This window comes from Triturus cristatus, chromosome 12 (genome assembly GCF_964204655.1).
Source record: "Triturus cristatus chromosome 12, aTriCri1.1, whole genome shotgun sequence".
Taxonomy (NCBI): domain Eukaryota; kingdom Metazoa; phylum Chordata; class Amphibia; order Caudata; family Salamandridae; genus Triturus; species Triturus cristatus.
Genome location: NC_140595.1, coordinates 857,464,162 through 857,488,154, shown reverse-complemented (window position 1 = coordinate 857,488,154; position 23,993 = coordinate 857,464,162). Strand labels below are relative to the sequence as shown.

Here is a 23,993-nt window from a genome sequence, read left to right as displayed (position 1 = left end):
AGACATTAAAAACAATATCCTGATTCCCTTTAAGTTAATCATGGGTTCACACCAAAGTCTCCTAAAGATTAATGCGGTCCATGTCTCTCCTCTGAATTATTTCTGTGATAGTTATCACATAAATAATCCATCACAGAAAATACCCAGAGAATAGAAATTGACCTTCTTGATCTATCGAACCATCTAGAAGAGGCCAATAGCATATATTAATGAAAGTAAACTATGCCATGTGATACCCTGAAACCTTTCGTCTATTAGGATTTTCTGCCACTCATTTATGTAATGTTCCTGTCCCATGTTTTGCTTGGGTATGAATTTATGTTAGATCATATGAATCAAGTGTGTAAAAGGTTAAAGATTCATCATATTAAGACTTCTGTCTACCATCCACAGAATGACAGCCCAGTTGAATGCTTTAATACAACCATAAAACTGATGTTATGAAGAGCTGTCGGACTTGAAACCCCTCTTAGTATCACCCCTTCTAATCACTTCAGCGACCCGTTGCCACCGATCTTTTTCAAAGAAATCAAGGATGCCTTCATCCCTCTTTGGATAAAGATTGTCAACACTTCATTATCACAAGGCAAGATCCCCAAATGTCTAAATGCAGCTCAGGTATCACCCATTCTTAAAAAACCTAATGCAGACAGAACTGATCTCAATAACTTTCGTCCCATCCCCAACATCCCCACTCTGGCTAAGCTCCTAGAAAAATGCTCGCAATTGCAACTTTGCACTCACATTGAGAATTTCCAACTCTTGGGTTAACATCATTTTGATTTTCGGAGTGGCCACAGCACCAAATCAGTGCTCACTCACAATATGGATGACATTTTAAAAATGCTAGACCAAAACAAATTATTCCTCCTAATCCTCCTTGACCTTTCTTCTGCATTCGATACGGTTAATCACGACAACCTCTTAGCCATTCTGGAACACAAGATGGGCCTTTCTGTTCTGGATTTGCAGTCCTTCCTTCACAATGGATCCCAAAGATCCAAGGTGAATCAATCCCTGTCCCAGCCCTCTATAGTCTCCATGGGAGTCCCACAAGGGTCTGCTCTTTCTTCCATACTCTTTAATATTTCCTTGGAACCGTTAGCAAATGCACTAAACTCTATGAACATTTTTTTCCATATGTATGCGGATGACACACAACTTTACCTGAAAATCACCTCCTCTGAAGACTTCACCTCACTCAACTCTACCCTGATGAATACCCAAAACTGGCTAACTGAGAACCACCTCATGCTCAACACCGCCAAAACAGAATTCCTTCTCATATCTCCTCCTAATCACACCCCTAAGATTGACCTCACTGCCTTTAACTGCTCTTCTCAGATCATTGACTCAGCTAAATCTCTCGGAATCACCCTGGGCACGCACTTGAACATGAAGAATCATATTAGTAACGTGCAAGGGTGCTAACCACGAGATGAGGATTTTTAGAAATCTCAAACCATTCCTTCCACAAGATGACTTCAAGCAGTTGGTTCAAGTGCTTGTCCTGCCAAGGCTAGATTATGGCAGTGCAACTCTCTGTGGCCTCCTCAAATATACCTTGGCCGCACTTAGGGCTTTCTTGAATACCGCTGCCAGATTGATTACGGGTACAAAAAGAAATGCTCACATATCTCCAGCCTGAAGATCTCTAGACTGGTTACTCTACGGGGTAAGAATAGAGCTAAATATTGCCTGTTTGACGCATAAAGCCCTCCGTTTAATAAACCCCTGGTTCAAAAGCTAGAACTATCTGGAGGGGGGGAGACCATCAAGAAGTGCAAATTCGCTCATCTTGAAACAGCAGACTTTTCGCAAAAAGAGAACAAGGTATAGCGCTTTCTCTGGCTCGGCCCCGAAGATCTGAAACTCTCTCCCACCGGAATTCTGCAGAATCTTCTCCACGGTTCCCTTCAAACATGAAGTAAAAATAATCCTAATTAACACGTTCTTGCCTTAAATCTGTCATGGCTCGGCTGCTTTCTCAATGACCCTCTAACTACATTCCTTTTGGTCTAACAACTGTAAAGCTCTGTGTTGTCTGATATACCCTATTATGTAATCTTTGTTCTCCTCCTAGTACATTATGGTATTAGCTAAATATTATTTTCTCTGTTACCCCCTTTGCCATGTTCCTTTTACTATGTCCTTCCCTTCCAAAATGTGAAGCGCTCTGTTACCCTTCGGGGTCATGTTCGCGCTATACAAAACTTTATATATAAACATAAATACATAAATAAATACATGTAATAGTCTGGGACAAAGCTTTACCACTAGTTTTGCTCACTCTTTGAGTAGTGCCTTGGGCATCCATTGGTTTTCTTTCATTTGAGCTGAACTTTGGGCAAAAACCCACAACTATTCTAGACAATGCCCTTGAAGAATGGATCTAGACAGAAGGCAGCAAGATTCCCTTAGTGAGGTATGTGATTTCTCCAAATGATAATCTACAGCAGCAGAACACCTGCTAAACTCCCTGGATTTACAGGAAAGGCAAAGGGATAAATGAGCGCTCTCAAGAAGCATGGGAAGAGACAGACTGCTGTTAAACTGGGAGAGTTCTGGTTATTAAGGGGCACAGGCCCGCAGAGAGACAACTCAACAACCAATGATACACTGCAGATGAGAAAAGGGAAGGGACCAATTCTGCCACCAACCAATCACAGCACTGAGAGATAGGTTCAATGGAGGTAGGTGCCTCCACTCCCCTATATAAAACAGCATCCAAGCAAAGGAGGGCACACAGGACCTCTGACACATCCTGAATCAGCCATATTGTTCCTTCACAAGAAGTCCAGATCTCTAATCCTTTGAATCAGTGAATGGGAAAAGGAAGACCTTTATGTCTTTGAGTGGAGAAAAGAAAAGAAAAATACCTGCCTGGACCTGTACTATTCGGGATGGTATGCTCATTGAGAGCTAATTGTAGCCTGTAGTATGAGGCAGGCCAGGCCCACGCTGCCAAACCACACTCCCAAGTGACTCTGTGTGGGAAGTGGGAGTACATAGCCCTTGAGACCGTGGACCACATGTCCAACACCAAAGCATCTCCTGCCTTGCTATCTGTACTGCTAGGGGAGTAGTGATGAGGCTGACGGCCGGGTTCAATAATTAGGAGCAGCCCTGTCTGTGTTGCATTCTGTCTGGAAACTCATCGCAGTGGGGACTGAGAAAAGAAGCTCTTAGCTCAACCTGGTCTGCGTCACCTACTGCAAGTACCACAGACGGCCGCCATAGTTATAGCTGAAGATTGAATGTTTACATAAAAAAAAGTTTACTTTAGATTGTTTCACTTTAGCACCTTAGATTCTATGAGTGCACTGGGTGGCCTTTATTAGAAATAGTGAACCACAACATTTTGACTCAAGAGGCATGTCAGTTGTCGATGGATTTAGGCCCAGATCTCTGTACTGGGGTGAATGTATGACGTTGTTCTGCATTTTGTCCATCAGTAGTTCTTTTTGCATTTGTCACCCCGAGTGGGACGGGTATGCTCAGACGTGAGTCCCGTGCTCTCCATGCCACGGGAGTCAAGCTATGCTGGCTGAAGAGGGGTGAAAGCCCGAAACCGGTCCTAGGATGCTTGTTTCCAGTCCAGTGAGGATGCATAAGTCACTAGGATGAATGCATAGGTGGATGAATTAGTGAATATGTGAGTGTCGTTCCTGCTTAGGTGCTATTCAAAGACAGCATCCCGACAGAGCTGCTGCTGTCAGGTGGAGACCTGTTGTCTGTGTTGGTTCTCTGGTGCTCCGGTATTGAGAGGAAGCTGTTAGATCGTGGGTTAGTGTTATTTGGAGCAGCCCAGCCACTGCCTGATTAGCTATGCTCTAGTCAGGCACACAGGCAGCACCCTCTTCGAAGAGGTTTGGAATGTGTGCTCTCACCAGGCACTGTGCAATCCAGGGTTTGGTGCTGCACCTGTTCAAAAATGTAGAGACCCCCCTTGAATGGCAAATATTGCCACCTAGCCTGTCATTCACTCCTAGTACTAAAAATACTTCAGCTTATTACATCTGTATAGCACTTAATACCCTATGGTTTCAACATCTCCAAAGCTTCAAGAGACCTAGTTATGTTAGGACAATTAAATGTTGCTTATCAGAGCTTTGGACCTGCCCGATGCGAGAGCTAGTGCCACTGAGGCGCCGCGTATCCCTGGGTCTCATCTCCGTCCTCCGGAGCCAGAGTTGGCTTCAGCTCAACAAGACCTGCAGCTGCGCGCCCAGAAAGTTCACCCACCTCCTGGTTCTGATCAGGGTTGGGCAGAACTAGCAGAGTTTCAGTTTGAAGAATTCACCAGAGTTCGGCGAGCCAGCGTAATTGACATGCCAACTTACCATTGGTGAGCCGTGCACGAGAAAAAACTCCTCCACGGATGGAGTTTGGCCAAAACTTTGTCATGTAAGTGCAACACAGAGAGGGCAAAACTCTGCAAACTCCCCCGGCGGAGCGGACTTTATCGTCCACCCCTAGCTCCGATTAAACATCAATAAACTTCCCTAATGCAGACCTGCTAACTAAGCTAAAACTGTGTGAGGAGGGGGCGGGGCCTTCTGCCCAGAAGTACCTTAGAGGCACTTTTGCCCCCTCCAGACCCCCCTACCTCCTCCTCCACAAAAAAATCTTGCTGAGGCTGGTGCTGATGTCCTGGGGTGTTATCACACCCCTTAATGGATGTTGGCAGTTCTCACCTCTGGAGACGAGATGGAAAACCAGTATTTACAGTGGGTTTCAGCACATTTTCCTGCCACCGTGTGATATCAGCTCCTCACCGGGTGGCCGTGTGAAGGGAGCTGAAATCATGTGACAGGGTGGCCCTGTGAAGGGAGCTGATGTGACAGGGTGGCCGTGTGAAGGGAGCTGATGTGACAGGGTGGCCCTGTGAAGGGAGCTGATGTGACAGGGTGGCCGTGTGAAGGGAGCTGATGTGACAGGGTTGCCCTGTGAAGGGAGCTGATGTGACAGGGTGGCCGTGTGAAGGGAGCTGATGTGACAGGGTGGCCCTGTGAAGGGAGCTGATGTGACAGGGTGGCCCTGTGAAGGGAGCTGATGTGACAGGGTGGCCGTGTGAAGGGAGCTGATGTGACAGGGTGGCCCTGTGAAGGGAGCTGATGTGACAGGGTGGCCCTGTGAAGGGAGCTGATGTGACAGGGTGGCCGTGTGAAGGGAGCTGATGTGACAGGGTGGCCCTGTGAAGGGAGCTGATGTGACAGGGTGGCCCTGTGAAGGGAGCTGATGTGACAGGGTGGCCGTGTGAAGGGAGCTGATGTGACCGGGTGGCCGTGTGAAGGGAGCTGAAATCATGTGACAGGGTGGCCCTGCTAATGGTTTCTATTCTGCTGTATTGTTGTGTTTCACTTCTGTGTTAAGACGAGTGGGAGATTTGCTGCGTTTTAGACCCTTAGTTCATTCTTATATCGCTCTGAATAATTATTTCAGAGAATTCATTTTATGTAAAATGTTGTTTCATTCCATTTGATTGGAATAATTGTTCTTGCAGGATAGATAGTTGAACTAATCACTATTATTGTAAAGAAAGGAGGGGGGACGAATGGCAGTTCATCAGGTTTATTGAGTGGAATTCCAACACAGCATGAGCTGAGAGGGAGGGGCCAGGAGGAGCGTCTGTCAACATTCCAGAACGCTCGGCTGATGACGGAGGGTGGGGAGGGGGGACAGGTGGCGAGAGGGGACATAACAATGGAATGCAAACACGACCATTATTACCTTCCTTAAGCAGATTTATGTTGGGGTGAAATTTCCCTTCACTACTTTCTAATGAGAACTAACAAAGCCACTGGTGTTACCCCACCGCTGTCCACAAATGATTGAGATGTTTTGTTGATGGCTGAGAGACAAGCATTGGGTATTCCACTGACGTCAGTGTGAGGTAGGCGTGGCTGTGTCATTAAGAACACACCTGGCCAGGTTCTGAAATCCTGTCTTTCCTCTCCAGCTCCTGCACTACCTGAAGAAGGTGCGCTTCCAGAACCCGGAAGGAGAGGAGGTCTACTTCAATGAGAACGGAGACCCTCCTCCGAAGTTTGACATCTTGAACTGGCAGCGCCAAGAAGACGGGTCCATCCAGCATGTGAAAGTGGGCACCTTCGACCACAGCGCCCCACAAGGGGCCCTATTTATTTTCAATGAGAGCGCCATCGTGTGGAATGAAGAGGGAGAGCAGGTGAGATGGGCTCTAGACACACGTGTATCCACAGCCCGTGCAGACCAAATGTAGACCCAGGAGAACACATGGCCATTACATCAGAGATCACATAGCATGATATGACATGACGTCATTACTAGAGGTAAGCAAAATAGGTTTCAGCTCTCACCTGCTGGAAATGGTACATGAGATACTCCATAGCACAGGGAGGTCATGAAATGCACCTACTGAATCATGTACTATAAATTGCCAGATGGTTGTTGTTTGGACAGTGCATAAGGGTGCACACACAGCTTCACAGCTCCCATTTTTTATGTTTTCTACTCCTTATTAAAAACAAAAAAGATACACTAAACAAAAACTAAATAAATGTAATTCAAGTGAAGTTGTGAGTTGCTTAAAACAAAATCACGTAGGCATTGTCAGAGGATAAGATAAGATAAAATAGCATTGCATGGCATAACATACCATAATATAGCATAGCATAACAGAACATAACATAACATAGCATAGCATAACATACCATAATATAGCCTAGCATAACAGAACATAACATAACATAGCATAGCATAGCATAACATACCATAATATAGCCTAGCATAACAGAACATAACATAACATAGCATAGCATGACATACCATAATATAGCCTAGCATAACAGAACATAACATAACATAGCATACCATAACATACCATAATATAGCCTAGCATAACATAACATAACATAGCATAGTATAACATAGCATAGCACAACATAACAGCATATAAAATAGCATAACATAACATAGCATAGCAAAGCATAACATACCATGACATACCATATCATAACATAACATAACACAACACAAGACAACACAACATAACATTAACATAACATGACACAACATAACACAACACAACATGACACGACATGACATGACACAACATTAACACAACGCAACATTAACACAACACAACATTAACACAAAACAACATTAACACAACGCAACATAACATTAACATAACATAGCATACAACACAACACAACATAACATAACATGAGATAACATAACATAACACAACACAATTCAACATAACATAACACGACACAACATAACATTACATAACATGAGATAACATAACATAAATCACATAACATATAACATAAGACAACAAAAAATGTAACATATCATATAACATCCCTTTCAAATCCCCTGCCATTGTCCCTGTAAAGTTCTCTGAACTTCTGAAAATTCAGCAAACTGCTGAAGGTCCAGTGTTTCTGAGGACGTTTGGACCTGAGTCTGATTAGGTGTTTTGTCTGTTGTTCCTGTTTTCACCTCCCTGGTTTTTCCGCAAGTGCTCTGAAACATCCTTTGATTGGATTAACGCCTTACAAATCCATACATATTGTAAATACAACTATTGTGGAATGCCACAAATGCTGCATGTTGATCAGCTTCTAATCCATTGATATCTACTTGGGAAATGATTCTTAGCAAGGAACTGAGGCAAGCATCATTACAGTCACAAGCCACACCCAGGCGTCCTTCCTTACGAGCTGCTGGTCAAGATCACCGCATTCTAATAAAGAACGAGCGCGCTGACCTTAGGTTATAATGCACTTGTAATACAGCGGATGGGACATCTGACACAGGTGTGATGGAGTACCCAATCTGACAAACTATAAATTGGGCTAAGAATTCAATTAAAGAAATAGTGCGCTAACCTTAGTATATAATGCACCTGTAATCCAGTGAACGGGACATGCGAGACACATGTGATTGAACATCTAATCTGCCAAACTATAAATAGGGCTAAGAGTTCAATTAAAGAACAAGCGTAATTCAGCGAATGGGACATCTGACACGATAGTTACGGAGTATCCAATATGCCAAACTATGAGTTGGGATAAGAGTTCAATTAAAAAAATAGTGCGCTAACCTTAGTATATAATGCACTTATACTCCAGCGGACGGGACATCCGACGCAAATGTGATTTATTATCCAATCTGTCAAACTATGAATATGGCGCAGAGTTCGATTAAAGAACGCGTGTGCTTACCATAGGCTATAATGTACTTGTAATCCAGCGGACGGATCATCCGACACAAATGTGTAAAAAGTTTAAAAATTGGTAAAAATCAATGACAATTCATGTGAAAATCTAAACCCATGTGTCCCAATACTGACTGAGAGATACAATACATAACCGTGCGGAAATGCTAAGTAGAAGACTGTGCTTAATATAATCACTGTCGCAGTCTACTTGCTTTCAATCTTATGTCGGATTCTCCACACCCATCCTAAAAACTTCGCTAGGGCGATCACAATTGCCTCCTGGGTGCTAGTCTTTAATATTCGCAGCGCAGTGGCACTCGACCTGGTGCCCATATTCATGCAGATTGGTTTGAGCCATTTGCTTCGTGGAGAGCTATGTGCTTGGCAAACAAAAAGAATGTGGGTTATCGTTTCATCCACAGTCTGACAAGATGAGCATTCGCAGTCTTGGGAAAGGTGTTGGTGAAAGCTTTTGTCGGTAGTGTACCTATCCGGAACTGGAAAAAACGTTTCCTGTCAACGGGTTTTGTTATAAAGTCCCAAAAGTATTCATACAAAGGATCCAGCTTGTGTTCCAGGAAAATGCTGGTCAAAGATGATGATTTGGGGGAACACAGATTGCCAGCTCTGATCGAGGCCCAGTATGCTTCATTATAAGCTTTTTTTGGAGGAAACATGTTATTCACCGGGTCTTCCCATAAATGCCTCATGCCCATATTCACCAGGGAGCTTTTCACACGCTGCAACCAGCTGATCTTGTAAGAGGAGTCAGCATCTCTGATGGCTTTGAGTGCTAGGGCGTAGTGGGCGAGCTCCGGGGTGGACCAGAGTCCTCTCCAATAGGTCAGCGGTCTAAATCTAGCAACCTCTGCCAGGAAGTTACACCCCAGATCCAGGTATAAGGGTGTGAGTGGAGTGCTTTGGGGGAGGCCGGTTAGCCTTCTCACAAATCTATTTTGGGCTTGGGCTAACGGGTGCGGATTTTCAAAACCCCAAAGTTCCGCACCATAGAGAATAGAAGCCATAATCTTGGTATTATATATCTTAAGTGCGGAACCTACAGGCTTAGCCTGTGAGAGCCTGTGTTCTTTCAAAAGTGCTGCTGCCAGTTGGGAAAGCCTAAGCATCAAGATTTCTATCCGGGGTTTCCAGTCTAATTTACGGCCTATGGTTATTCCTAGGTAGGTAAATATGTCCGTTTGTTCCAATGGCTCCTTATTCATAACAACCCTTGCCTTGATTACTTTGTGTTTATGCAACACCATGAATTTGGTTTTGTCCACATTTACCACCAACTCGAGTGCCTTACAGAATGACTCGAAGTGAGTTAGTGCTCGCTGCAGCCCAGCTTGTGTTTTAGATAGTATTAGGGTGTCGTCAGCGAACATAAGTATTGGGACCTTTTTGCCTGCAACGGTAGGAAACTCTGCAAAGTAATTGACCACACCATTTATAAACAGTGAAAACAATGTGGGGGCCAAAATGCACCCTTGTCGCACCCCTTTTAGAATTGGAAAATCTGGGGTGGTGTTTCCTTCTGATCCCCAGTGAACCTGTGCATAGTTGGATTCGTGCAGCTTGTCTACTAGCTATAAACACTCAGGGGGTAACCCTAGATCTTTCAATAGAGCCCAGAGCTTATTTCTCGGGACCGTATCGAATGCTGCTTTAAGATCTATGAAGGCGGCATAGATAGTTCCGCCCGCTAGTAGTACAACATGCCAGTAAGTTAAAACAAAATAAAAGACTTGATCAATTGTGCTTACAAGGGTCCTAAAACCTGCTTGAAAAGGGGATAGTATATTATTTTCTGCTATCCACGTCTGAATTCTGTTCAGGACCAATCTAGCCATAATCTTTTGAGTGAAATCGATTAGGTTGATTGGCCTGTAGTTACTGGGACTAGAACGGTCCCCCTTCTTATAAATAGGTAAGATTCCGGCTCCTCGCCAGGAGTTGGGAATGGGGGCTCCTCTAGCTATCGCATTGGCAAGGATTACGATATATTGGAGCCAATTATCCTTGTTGGATAAGAATAGGTCCGTCGGGATACAATCAGGGCCGAGGGCCCAGGCCTTTGGTACTGAATTCAGAGCGTTTTCCACTTTGCTTAATGGAAATGTTATAGTTACATCTGTGCTTGGAACTAAAAAGGGGGATAGATTCTCTCCAACTGCAAATTGGTTCTCAAAGAAAGATACCCACTGATCGGGCGCAATATAATTTGTGGGAATATTATCTTGACCTCCTCTACCCTTCTTTACCAACTGCCAAAATGATTGCATTTTGCTGGCTTGTAAAAGTTCCGTCCACCGTTGCTCATCCCATTCCTTTTTTGCTAATGTTTGCGTGGTTTTATACTTTTTACGTGCTATTCTAATCTTGTCTATATCTTTGTTTTTGATTGCCCGGGACAGATGCTCGTATGCTTCCTTGCAGGCCTTATTATACCAATGATCAAGCTTTGGTAAGGGTTTCTTTGGGATCTTAAAGGGTTTGACAAAGAAGTGCCTAATATTTTCGAACACGATCTTGTGGAGTCGGGTAATATTAAGATTGGTTTCTCCATGGTTGTTACATTTTTTTAGTCTATCTAATGTGCTTGACACCTCTTCTTTCATTTTACTGAAAGAGCTTTTATTCTCAACAATCTGGGACCACTTGACCCTCCCCTTGTCATTACTTAATATGGCATCCGCTGTCTCAATCGCAGCAACCGTGGGCAAAGGTGTTTGGCCTGTTACCTTGATTTTTAACAGTAATGGATTGTGGTCACTTTCGTTCCTTGCACAAACCTCCATGTCCACTAAGGATGGGCAGTTTTCAGTGTTAATAAAAATGTAGTTGATACGACTGCTTCTCAGGCCATTATTGTCTGTGTGGGTTCCTAAGCGGTCAGAGGGCGTGCGCTGTTTACTGCCCTAACTCCCCTTTCTAGACTGAGTGCTTTAAGTTGGAGCACTGCCTCGGTCTATTTTTTAATTGGTGGTAGAGCCATCATATCGATGTTGTCAGTCTCCTTTTCTACTATCTTATAAAGGGAACTCTGTCTTACCCATATTGTTAACCCTCCTGAAGGTCTGCCTTTCCGGCCAACGATTGCTGGTTTATATAAATTTAGATAGCCAGGGTGGTAAACTGGAGTAAGCGCCCAGGTCTCTTGAAAAGCAATAATATCCTGTTTATCTGTGTAGTCTGACCAGTCCAATGATGAGATCTTGGAAGACAGACCTGCTATGTTCCAGGAAGCTATTGTCATTAGAGATGTTTCTTGATTACCTGATATGTTACCCGGGCTAGCCTCCCCAGCTTTACCCATGTTGGGAATAACTGGGACTATGACATGGTTGTCTGTTGGGCTCGGGAGATCTATCAATAGAGGTGTTGAAGCCCTGGGTAATTCTATTACAGTACTCGTCCCTACATGGCCAGTGCCAGGAAGAAGTCCTAGACAGTGGCTTGCGACCGCTCGAGATTGAGTGACTTCTGAAGAGCGGATGTGGGACATGGATCTATTAAATGTCAATCGATGTTTTGAAGGGACGAACCCCCATTTAGACTTGGCTCTGGGGCGATGGACTTTTGGGTAGAATCGAAGTTGGGGGGGTTAAGTTTCAGCCTGATGTCAGTGTGTATCATGTGAGATGTTCTTAGATCAAAAGCCACCAGATTTTCTAGCAGTTATGAAGAGGCCAGAGTGAGACACACATAATCAGTATTATTGCCATTAAATGGGTGTCTTACAGCGGAGCATATATCCTCCCTGATCTACACTTACGCACATGTCTCAACCACTGGGTACATTTATTACTCAGGGAAGGCTCGTCTTCCTTGATTAAACTCGGTGACATTTTTGGTACATTGGTCAAAAAAATGTGACATTTCGAGGGACGGGACAGAGGTTTGTCGAAATCAGGGGTTGTTGATTTCATTTTGTCAGAACATTTATAATAATATTTTTATCACGTTAGGGATCTTAGGTTTATTTTACTCTTCGCTTGAGTTTTGCTCTTCTTTTACTATTATTCTTTCTTCTGTTCTCGTCATGTCTGTATCTATGGTGTTGATTTCCTAAACACACATTATTTTGCACATACTCACAATTTGGATGTAAGGGATATAGAATTTGAACACAGACTGGTTCTCACTTTAGGTCACGGTTGCTTTTACTATATTATAGTATGAAGTATGTTGGTTGTTTAGATCGGCTAGAATGTACATTTACAACAGGAATATGTGATTTTGTTTTTACAGAGCATCCCCTGAAGAAGGGACAACAGTAGTCCTGAAATGCATTGGGCTTATGTCTTGAAACTTTGTGTGTTATCGCATTCATGTTGATTTAGCATTGCTAAATTACAATAAGAGACTGTTAAAAATTTTACAGCATTTATAAGTATTTTTCAGCCTTATGATCAATTGTTGCTTAAAATGTGTATAATCAGCAACATTTAGTCTTTGTTTGTAAAAGATTGAATTTATGGTTACAAGTAAATTAGTTTTTAAAATTATTTTTGTAGTTGTGCGCACCTGAGTCCAGCAGCAGCTTGCTTTTCTGGACCCTCTTTTTCCCGTATGGATAGATGGTCACACCAGCATCTTCTATTAAGGCCCTGAACCTGCAGGTAGGTTGACCAGTAAAGGAGCACGCATGAAGCCTGAGGGCGCAACACTTGTCAGAGCTGGTTTCGGGGTGAAACTGCCTAACCTGACCAGCTAGCTGCAGTTTGTAAGGGAGGACAAAGTCCAGCTGAGTCCTCATCTTTCATCCCCACGCATGACTCTAGAACCTCTGGTGGCCGCAGACAGATCCATAAGGATGGCGACACTAAAAGCCCCATTATCCATCATACGACGAATGTCGTCAGCGATGTTAGGTCTTTCACATTCAGTGCTGAACCTCTTGCAAAGCCCGATTGAAGCAGGGTTAGACGTCAGCCTTATCAATGGAGCTGGAAAGTTAAATGGCTGCATGTTTTTGTACAAGGACAGGAACTGAGAAGAAACAACAAAATGAGAAGTGAAAGGATGAGAAGCCAGCGATGAGCGAAGCAGCAATAAAGAAGGCTAGATTTAAAGATGCAGAGAAACCCTTAATAGGAACCTGGGGATGGCATCTCTGGTATCCTATCTCATGCCTGAAGTTCTGCAAAACATGAGACTGTGCTAAGAGGACTAAAAACAAAATACTACCCCACAACAAATGATTGTATAGAAGTTTCACCACCTGCTGATGACCGGCATGAGAGGCACAGGATGCCCTTCAATGCTGCAAAGTGTGGGAGTAAAGAAGTCCCTTCTGCTTCGGTTTGACTCCCGCAGAGGTCCATCAAAGCATCATCAGCTAGGCTGGAGAGCTGGGAAGAGGCTTCTTCATGAGGATCCAGAGAGTGAAGCGAGGTGACACCGATGGATTAAATATGGTTCTTCTCCTCTTAAGTGCTTGATGATTGATTTGGGAGGTCTTAAGGTTGACATGTGACCAGAAAACTGGTCTCAGAACAGCTACTGTCACCTTTTGTGCCTCAAGATCACCCTGGGTCGGCCTGTAGAAATTACCACTCAGTTTCATTCATTTTTTTCTTTTGGGAGAGGAACAGAAGCATAGGTTCTATATATGGGCAACATTAAGCATAGCTGGTTGCGTTATGCTGAGAAGTTCCCTGGAAGGTGGTCACAAGGATGCCATAAGCCTGGTGTTGCAGAGGAGCTAGATCTAGGTTGTCTTCTCGGGCAGCCATCTTGAATCACTAATAATAACATTTATCCATCAATTATTGCTCATTAGTATATCTTCAGTAAGAGAAGATGCATTGAATATATTGATCTTACTACCATGCCCCCAGCATTGTTGAACCAACTACTGCCTTTTTTGAGCATTTCATTGTTGTCTTTTCTAGAGAAAGCATCTTTGTTACCAGATCTGCTCAAATTATAAAGATTGTGTAACCTCCCTTAACTGAGCTGGTCTCCAAAACATGACTAGATTAAAGAAGTGCTCACTTACTTTGACAAAGTTTGTCGCAAGGCTAAGTCAGATCTCTTGTTTAACATCAAAGGGCCAGATGCAGATTCTTTAGGAACCCTTTAGGATGAAGATATTTCATAAATGTGACCAGTGATGAGAAAACAACTTTAAAATGAAAAATTGGGAGCCACTGCTAAACAAATCATATGCCAGGATGGTAGACCCTTATGACAAGCAGTGACCTACGGATCTTTTGATTTTAACTCCTGATTAGAACGTTTTTTCCAAGTAAACTTTAGCAATCTCATTTCTCTCCCTTCTAAGCCAGCTGCATCGTCTGCAAGGCTTCATGGCAGCTCCCCTGTCCTTCCAACTGCAGGACTCTCAAGCGCAGTGGATAGGTGAGAGGCGACTGACAGTCAGTTTAAACAGAGGGGCATATGTACAAGGACCGGCGTCAACTACCGCCATGTATCGCTGAAAACTATCTCCTTGTTAGCATCGTATTTACAAGACGTCGCTACATGGCGATAGCTTCAGGGATCAGCGGTGAAAACTACCGGTATCTTTAGCGTTATGGCGATAGGAATTCCAGCGTTAGCGGGAGTAAATTGAAGAAAGGCCCATTAATGGTAAAAAAAATGCACGTTAGTCACCCCAACGTGAGTTTTTTTGCCTTTATAGCCAAAAATAGCCTATCAGTCGACCTCCAATGAAAAATAGGCAAAAATAATGGAATGCAGAATGGAGCAGCGATGGCCAAGTGCAGCACAGATCAACAACGCCCTCAAGTCCCCAACATCCAGGATAACCAGCCAGAGTCTCAGGGGAAGAGGAAATGCAGGGCTACATCCCTGAAAAGAGGCGCATCACGGTGCAACACCAGTGATGCATCACTTCTCATTGCGCACTCTTCGCAACACCATAGCATCCAAAACCTTGAAAGCGGGCACAGTCCCTGGAGCCTGGAGACCTCGCTGGTCCTGCGTCTGCAGCCTGGATGCCTCGCTGGTCCTATGTCTGGAGCCTGGATGCCTCGCTGGTCCTGCGTCTGGAGCATGGATGCCTCGCTGGACCTGCGTCTGGAACCTGGAGTGGGATGTGGAGGTGCTGTGGAGTCGATGCGCCATGTCTTTGAACATTGAGGTGCAGTGATTGCCCTTAGCTGGTGGTGAAGTGTGACAGGGCACACGGAGACATGTTGTTGACCTGTGTGAGAAGACCGCCTTGAGCCCCTTGGAGCTGTGAATGGTAGAAGCGCTCATGTGCACCAACGTAGTAGGGAGGTCTGCATCGCATACTACGATCCACCACTACACAGGGGTGCATGGAGGGGATTGCAAACGGTGGGCGTCGCCTTTCTGCATCACAGGCAGGATACATTTGCGCTGGCCGGATGCCATGGAGGGTGAGGCCCCTGAGCTGCGCTGAACTTTTGTGGCGGGAGCGCAGCTACTTCACGCCTAAGAGGGCCCTGCTGCATCACCTGCATCGGGAGTTTCACCAGGGGACTTGGCGTCGACTGCTGTACCCAGGCTACTGAAACTCCACCTGGCTGAGGCTCCTGCTGGCTGAGTCAGAGATTTGGAGAGAGTGCAGCTGATTGCACCACAGTGTTAATGTCCAGGTAAGGAGAAGGTGCGACGTGGAGGACCGGGGGTCGAGTCGCCGAGGTCTAGCACCTGGTGTGATGCACCCCAAGTGGCGGCTCATCTGCCATGACGGAAGCGCATCACCCCACTGCTTCCAAGCAGACCCAGGAGAGCAGGAGCAACGAAGACATAGGACCCAGCCTCGATGTAAGATGTCTTTCATTTAAATATTTACAATACCCGCTCAGACCCACCTCCCAGCTGTCCAGTCCCCTCAGCAGCATTTCTCTATATGGCGGGCGCTGTGCCCCCATGTGCAGCAGCCGTACCACTGGTGTGCCAAAGGTATATATGACGTTACAACGCATAACATTATATCGCATTCCATTACAATGCATTATAATACTACGCATATTGCAACAGTAGGGAAAGTGCTGGATAGTGGAGATTAAAATATTACTATTCTTACTGCAGTGACTGCAACCCTAAAACTAACCCTTGCACCCCAAAACCCACACTGAACCCTAAAGTTCATATTTTACCACACAAAACACACCCTCAAATTCATATTTGACCACAAAAAACACCCCAAATTTCATCTGTGACCCCCGAAACCCATGCCCACCCTAAAACTTGAAAATCACAATGCGTTGAAATGGAATGCAATGTAATGGCACCTGCGTTGTAAAAGCATTACGATGTAATGCACTTCTCCCATGCCAAAGGCAAGTCATAGGCAAGCCCATCTGCGTCCATCTGCCCCTGGACCGTGCTCAGCACCAAGGCAGCTTCCTCTTGGACACTCCACAGCTACGACGCCAGTACCCTCCTCGCCATCAACCCTGGAAGCCACATTGCCTGCCAGGACCAGCCTCTGCTCCGGACATCGTTATCGCATCGCTACTAAATCACCTGCAAGGACCACCCCGACCGTCCAGGGCGAGGCATTCCCATCCCCTACAGAAGCACTCTCCTTATCACACCCACTTCGTCTTGCAATTAAACCAGAGGACGACGGGCGTGCGCCAGGAGGCTTTTTAGTCCCAGCTCCTGATTTCAATTGCAAGGCGAAGTGGGTGTGATCAGGAAATCCCACATTCTGAAGACTGTTTCGTTCCTACAATCACAGACTAGTCTGCTTGTTTCATACGTTTGCATGCCCATATTGATAAACCAAGCATTATGGGACATACATGCGGATTGGCACAACATTGTGGAGGACCAAGACCCCCTTAGAAAAAAAAAAAATTATTTCTGTTTGTATTGAGCAGAGCATTGAGTACATAATAAACATAAAAATTATACATAAAACCATTAATCCATTAACTTCTACATTTCATGACAAAAGTTTTTTTGTAAGTTTTTTTTTAGAAGAATGTGACTATAGCAGCTAGTAGCATTCCATCAAAATGACAATGTGCAAAAACCTCCAATAAAGTGCGATACAAAAAAGTGCTTATGCATCTATAGTGCAACAACCAGAGGAAAGTGCTAGTGCTTCTAAAATAAAAAAACAATAAATGCGGGTCTACCTAACCACGATAATCACATAAGTCATATCATCCATATCGAGTGTTAATGTCCCTCCTTCAGTTTTTCAAGATTATCAAAAAACGTACAATTCTTTGCAAAAAATGTTATAGCTCCCACCCGTCTGGCATAAGCTTCTTCAAAATTCTGTGTCCTTTTTATTTTACTAAACCATTTTAAATGAGAGGGAACATCACTGGATTTTCAATTCTGCAGAATTAAGGATCGGGCTACAGTACAAGAGATAAATAAGAAAACTTCTTCCGCCTTCATTAACATTGTTCTACCCTTATATAGTCCAAACAAAACGGCCTCAGCCTCAGGCTGAACTCTCTTCCCTATTGCTAATTCTATGTCGGCAAATATAGCTACCCAGAAGGGCTCTAACCATGGGCCTGACAGCGGAAGCATTTGTTTTCAACTTCCGGATACCTTTTTTGCAAAGCTGCCGGGGCCATATAGGAGAGCCAGCGTGATAAAAAGGCCATCCTTTTAAAATTGGCCGCGTGCAAGGATTTGCTTCCTAGATGGGATATAGCTTCCCAATCCTTACAAAAAAAAGTACATTGTGTCTCAAGACCTATTTTAGCCAAATGGGCCTCTATCAGAGGTACTTGCCCCTGGCGATGTAGCAGTCGGTACCAGTTCCCTACACCTTTTATTTTGGCCCCATAGAGTGCCACCACAAGATCATTGGGCACATCAAAAATGCTATTTATATATTTTTTTAAATAAACTATTTGCAAATATTCAAAAAAGACAGGTTTCCTAGGGTTTTCTACCCTTGCCATTACCTCTTCCCAGGTGATCATCCTATTCTGAATGCCGAAATGTCTTAGTTCCTGTAGCCCACAATCTTCCCAATTTTTTTAATGACTTTCTGGAAATTGGAGACCAAGACTAGTACATTCTCTTAATCTCAAGTATTGCAGACCCGAGGAGCCCGTTTTTTTAAAAAAAAGGACTGAAGTCTAAAAGAATATTCCTTTAAAGTCTTCTATCTTGTTTTTTTAGGAAGTTTGGAGGTTTTTAAAAACACTCGACTCTGAAAATGAATTTCTTGAAACATTTTGTCCAGAAAGAAGCTATCTCGATTACATTTAGATCCTATGAGGCCTGCCACTATATCCATAAATGCGGCCTCATAATATGTTTTTAAATGGGGCAAAGCTAAACCCCTTAGAAGATTTGATCGTTTCATCACCATCTTTGATGAGGTCTTGGGAGACATCAAGGGGCATATTATCAAGAACACGCGATAAATATCGCAACTCACGCTTAGCGCATTTTTCATTATCGCCCTCTATCGCTGAATTACATCGCCATGTTAGCGGCGTATTAGCAACGCTTTGCTAACAGGCGTTGTACAACCCAGTGATAGAGTGTGATAATCATCATTAGCGTGTGAAATCCTGCGATGAGTTCCCAGCTCTAATGAAATGCGTGTTAATAGGGTAGTGTGTACCTAACCACACAATCCACCTCCCATAGGCAATACTGCTAAGTCAGGTTTTTTTCAGGCGTTAGAATCATGCGATAATGGGGGCTTAGCGCGCATTTTGTTATCGCTTCGCTGTTCAGGGGGAGCGTTGTTGATACAGCGATGTCTTGTTTGTGACTTTTTACATGTTGTTTTTCGTAGGAATGCCTATTTTGCATCTCATTAGCGATGTATATCGCTGACATGAGAAGCGTTACAAAAACGACAGCTAACATGCGCTAATACATGTTAGCGCCGCCTTGTTAATAGGGCGATAGGAATATCGCCGCTTTAGTGGCAAAAAGTGCCACTAAAGCGGCGATACTGCCCTTGATAATATGCCCCCAAGTATTTTTGCCTGAAGAAGATGATTGGAACAGTTGATACCAACAAAAACGCGTTGTGCTGCATTTCATGCCCAGACGTGGGTCCCGTGCTCACCACACCACCAGATTCACCACCAGATTCAAGCTAACCTGGCTAAACCGGTCCTAGGATACTTGTTTCTGGTCCAGGGAGGACCTGGCCTGGCAGTTCGGGCTGGACTGTTCCCATACGGAGCAGGGTCAAAATTGATTTGCATATGGCTGGGTCTAAACTGGAATGGTGTGGTGTGCAAAAAAACGATGGATTTTACCCAGATCTGTGACTAGGGGTGAATGTTTGATTGACTCAGCATTCCGTCCATCATCTGTTGTTTTTGCTTTTGTCGCCCCAAGTGGGAAGGGTATGCCCAGACATGGGTCCCGTGCTCACCACACCACCAGATTCAAGCTCTCCTGGCTGAAGAGGGGTGAAATCCCGAAACCGGTCCTAGGATGCTTGATCTTGGTCAAGAGAGGACCTGCCCTGGCATTTCAGGCTGGGCTGTTCCCATAGGGAGCAGGGTCAAGACTGATTTGCATATGGTTGAGTCTAAACTGGAAAGGTGTGGTGTGCAAAAAAACAATGGATTTAGCTCAGATCTGACTGGGGGTGAATGTTTGATTGACTCAGCATTCCGTCCATCATCTGTTGTTTTTGCATTTGTCGCCCCAAGTGTGAAGGGTATACCCAGACATGGGTCGTCGCTCACCACACCACCAGATTCAGGCTATCCTGGCTGAAGAGGGGTGTAACCCCGAAACCGGTCCTAGGATGCTTGTTTCTGGTCCAGGGAGGACCTGCCCTGGCAGTTCAGGCTGGACTGTTCCCATAGGGAGCAGGGTCAAGACTGATTTGCATATGGCTGGGTCTAAACTGGAATGGTGTGGTGTGCAAAAAAACAATGGATTTAGCCCAGATCTGTGACTGGGGGTGAATGATTGATTGGGTCAGCATTCCGTCCATCATCTGTTGTTTTTGCGCTGCATTTCAAAGCACTAAATTGAACTGGTTTGGTCACCAAGATATGTACTGTATATAATGACGTGTTGACCATGACATTACTGTTTGATTAGTGCGCCTAAAGACAGAAAACGCTCTTCATGTCTAGTTTAATCTCCCAATTTGTAATTTAGGAGTATTATGCTGTATATGTAACCTGTTAGATGTGATTATTGATTCCTGGTATAACAATTGTTTCTTGGATTTTAATGTTTTTAACGCACTTCTGCCATGGAAGGTTTTATAATTACTAATGAACTTGGGATTCATTTAATAAAACATTTTTATTTAGCGTTGGTGATTTTGCAATACTTACTGTGGCATATTGTATGTTTGTTTATGGAAGTGATATGAACGCATGATAGTGTGTTCTTTAAAACATTCCAAAGGGAAATTGTTGTTCTGACTTGAAGTCATTTTTGGTGTCCTGTCCCTTTGGTATCGGAGGACCCCTCTCCCCTTTTTTGGTGACTCCTCAAGAAAAAAACAGGCAAATCCTAGCACCACGTTGCGCCGTATTTGCAAAATGACGCATGTAGGCATATGCATGACCTTGTGAAGGTCTGTGCCACATCATACCTGCATCAGGTATGATGTATGCAGGGTGTGCGTTCCTACGCTACAAGGAGTGGCGCAGTGAAATCCATCAGATTTCACTGCAACAATTGCATGGCGGCACTGCATCAGTACCTTACGCCTGCCTGATGGCAGACGTAAGGGTGACGCAGTGCCACATGGATAGGCTGGCCCCATGCATTGCTGGAGTTGCATCATGCTTGTGACACAACTGCTGCAATGCGTGACTTTAGTGCAGACAGATACGTCAGGGTTCCAGACGTATTTGTCATTACTTGCATCATGGAGCGCTCTCCAAGTGAATACAGCGCATCCATGGTGTCGCAAGAAGGGCGCAGTGAAAAGTGTTGCAACGCTGTCTTGTCACAGCGCTGCAACACTTTTCATGACTGAGGCCCAGGAATGCTCACTATCTTATTGATGGTGCGCATTCCTGCCCTGTAGTTGTGTTGCAGGGCAGCGCAGCGACATTGCTTGCAGCGCTGTCTAGCACCAAAACCTGCTGAAATGAGGCCCCAAGTGTCATCTCTATTTTTAAGACCAGCTATTTTCTGGTCTTAAAAACTGCCTCTAACTGCAGTTAGAGGCAGTCTTTTGGGTCCTCCTACCTTCAAGAATTCCCTTGTAAATTTCGCAAAGTGGGGTTAGGGGGCATTTTTTTTTACGGGAATGCCTCCCTTGCATGTCATTATCACTAACAGAAGTGGCGATCTTTTCTATTGGCATTTTCGCCAGAAAACTGCTGCTAATAGAGGTTAGCGACAGCTTGTACATATAGCGATAAAAATATTGCTGACAAAACGTCGGAAAAGTGCCGCTAATGCGGCGTTAACTCCTTGTACATATGCCCCAGAGTTTGTCAGGCTCACTGGTGCAGGGTCCACAAGAAAGGAGGTAACACAATAAGGGAAGAGGGCGAGATCAGACTTTGTATTGGGTGACGTCAAGTTGTCTGAGGCGGACCTTAACTGTGTCTTGTCTGGTACATGGATTAGACGAGTGAGGGTAGATGGTTAGACAGAAGAATTAAAAAATGGATAAAGATTATCTTACCAGTGTGCTCTTGAACACAAACTATGATAAACCCCATGGAGTTCCTGGAGACCCCCTGGATTGCAGTCACTGCTGATGGACACCAGCAGCGAGTTGTATAAAGACTGCACAAACCAACCAGCCAGTATACTAGGTGAGAAGGAACAGGAAGGTGCTGGGGAAAAATGGGAGCTGTGAGGGGCTGTGGAAGGAACAAACAGAAGAAAGGTGAGAAAATGCAAGGCTGGTGAAGGAACTAGAGCACATAGCAGGAGACACCGCAACCCAAGCACAAGGCTGCTGCCACCACGGCCATAGATCTCAGCCACTTTATACTGATGCTGCCTAGTAGGACACTAAGCTGGTTCATCTGAGGAAGGTCTTGAGGTACCTTGCCTTCATCTATGTACAAGATCTCTGTTTGACAGCATCCAAAGAGCAAACCTCTAAAAGGGTTTTGGGACTTTGAAGATTGTGCTCTACTAGCTGTCAGCAGAATCTATCCATGCGGAAGTACGATGGGGTTCTGGAGGAGAAGCCACTGAACACTTTCCAGCCATGATTGGGGTTCACCAGGGACAGTCTCCGGCCTCCACCCTCTTTTACTTTTTTAGCAATGGCTTGACCAGCATTCTTGTGAGCTTTGCTGACTTTTGTACAGATTGTGGCTTCGTTGCAAATATGACGTACATGGTGCATGCCCTTTACTTATCTTGGGATGATTGAAAATGTAAATCTCAGGGCCAGCAAAGTGTTTTACCAGTGGCCAATTCAACTGCTGCCATAAAAGGCTTTGCTACCGAATAACGTGACCAGATTAAGTCTCCTTCTTTCTTCAGAGTCTACGAGCCAGGGCATTCTGTCCATACCATGAAACTAACTTGCCAAAAATGAAAATGTACTCAATGTGTTGTATAGACCAGATCCTGTGGAGTGCCCTTTTCGGGTCTGGTTGTAGGTTAGGAGTACACGTGCTGGGATTCCAGGTGTCTGGAATTACCATTTCCAACTGGTACTTCACAGACTTCTATTAAGAGTTGGGGTTAAGGCCCAGACTTATCAAACTTTCAAGCAACGCAGCAAGACTCCTTGGGCAGGGAGGCACCGCATCTAACATTAAACAGCACATTCCTGTCCTCTCCTTGCACTGGCTTACATTTGTGATGTTTTCCGCCAACGCAGGCACCCTTGTGCCATGTTCAAGGGTGCTTGCATAAGCAGGATTGTTTTTTTGCAGGAAGGGTAACCTTCTAGCACAAAAATATTCCTGAAGGGCATTTTCATTTTCCTATGTGTGCTGCAGAATGAAAAATCAAGGAGAAATCAAGATATTTCTGCCCGTTACACCTCCACTGGGAAGGCGTAGCTTTTTTACGCATTCCCAGGTCTACCACTTATGATAAATCTGGGGGTGCAGCAAAATCTGTGGGTGGATACATGAGACACCAACGCTCCACCCATGGAACGCCTGCCTGGGACACAGAAACACAAGGCAGAGATTTGCGAAGCCTTACGTTACTCCAGATACACAAAGGTGGCCTTACGTTGCTTGGTAAATCTGACTTGAGTGTTGCGCTGCTCTTGCGCTGCCTTGCATGATGTAAGGGCAACGCAACACTATGATAAATCTGTCCGTAAGTGTGCAGACATGGAATTACAGTGTGCTATTGCCTTTGGGGGAAGGGTAACACGCGTATTTACTGCATGCTCCGAGTAGATGGTAAATGTGTGCTGGTGCTTCTGCGTGCAATGCGGGAGAAGGAGGGGAGGGAAGGGGAAGATTAGTTCTGGTGGAGGAGCATGGAATGCTTCCCCCTTGCCCGGATGGAGTGGGATGAGGGAGAAGGAGGGGAGGGAAGGGGGAGATTAGTTCCGGTGGAGGAGCATGGAATGCTTCCCCCTTGCCCGGATGGAGTGGGATGAGGGAGAAGGAGGGGAGGGAAGGGGAAGATTAGTTCCCGTGGATGAGCATGGAATGCTTCCCCCTTGCCAGGATGGAGAGGGATGCAGGAGAAGGAGGGGAGGGAAAGGGAAGATTTGTTCCGGTGGAGGAGCATGGAATGCTTCCCCCTTGCCAGGATGGAGAGGGATGCGGGAAAAGGAAGGGAGGGAAGGGGAAGATTTGTTCCGGTGAAGGAGCATTGAATGCTTGCCCCTTGCCAGGAGGGAGTGGGATGAGGGAGAAGGAGGGGAGGGAAGGTGAAGTTTCGTTCTGGTGGAGGAGCATGGAATGCTTCC

General features: G+C 44.9%; 1 protein-coding gene across 1 annotated transcript in view; it reads left to right on the top strand.

Moving 5' to 3' along the window:
• Positions 1-23,993, top strand: part of LOC146783109 (extracellular calcium-sensing receptor-like) — a 195,374-nt gene that overhangs the window by 149,092 nt on the left and 22,289 nt on the right. Inside the window, exon 4 of the mRNA XM_085637300.1 lies at positions 5,963-6,190. Coding sequence (XP_085493426.1) covers positions 5,963-6,190 — 228 coding nt within the window. The remainder of the gene's footprint in view (positions 1-5,962; positions 6,191-23,993) is intronic.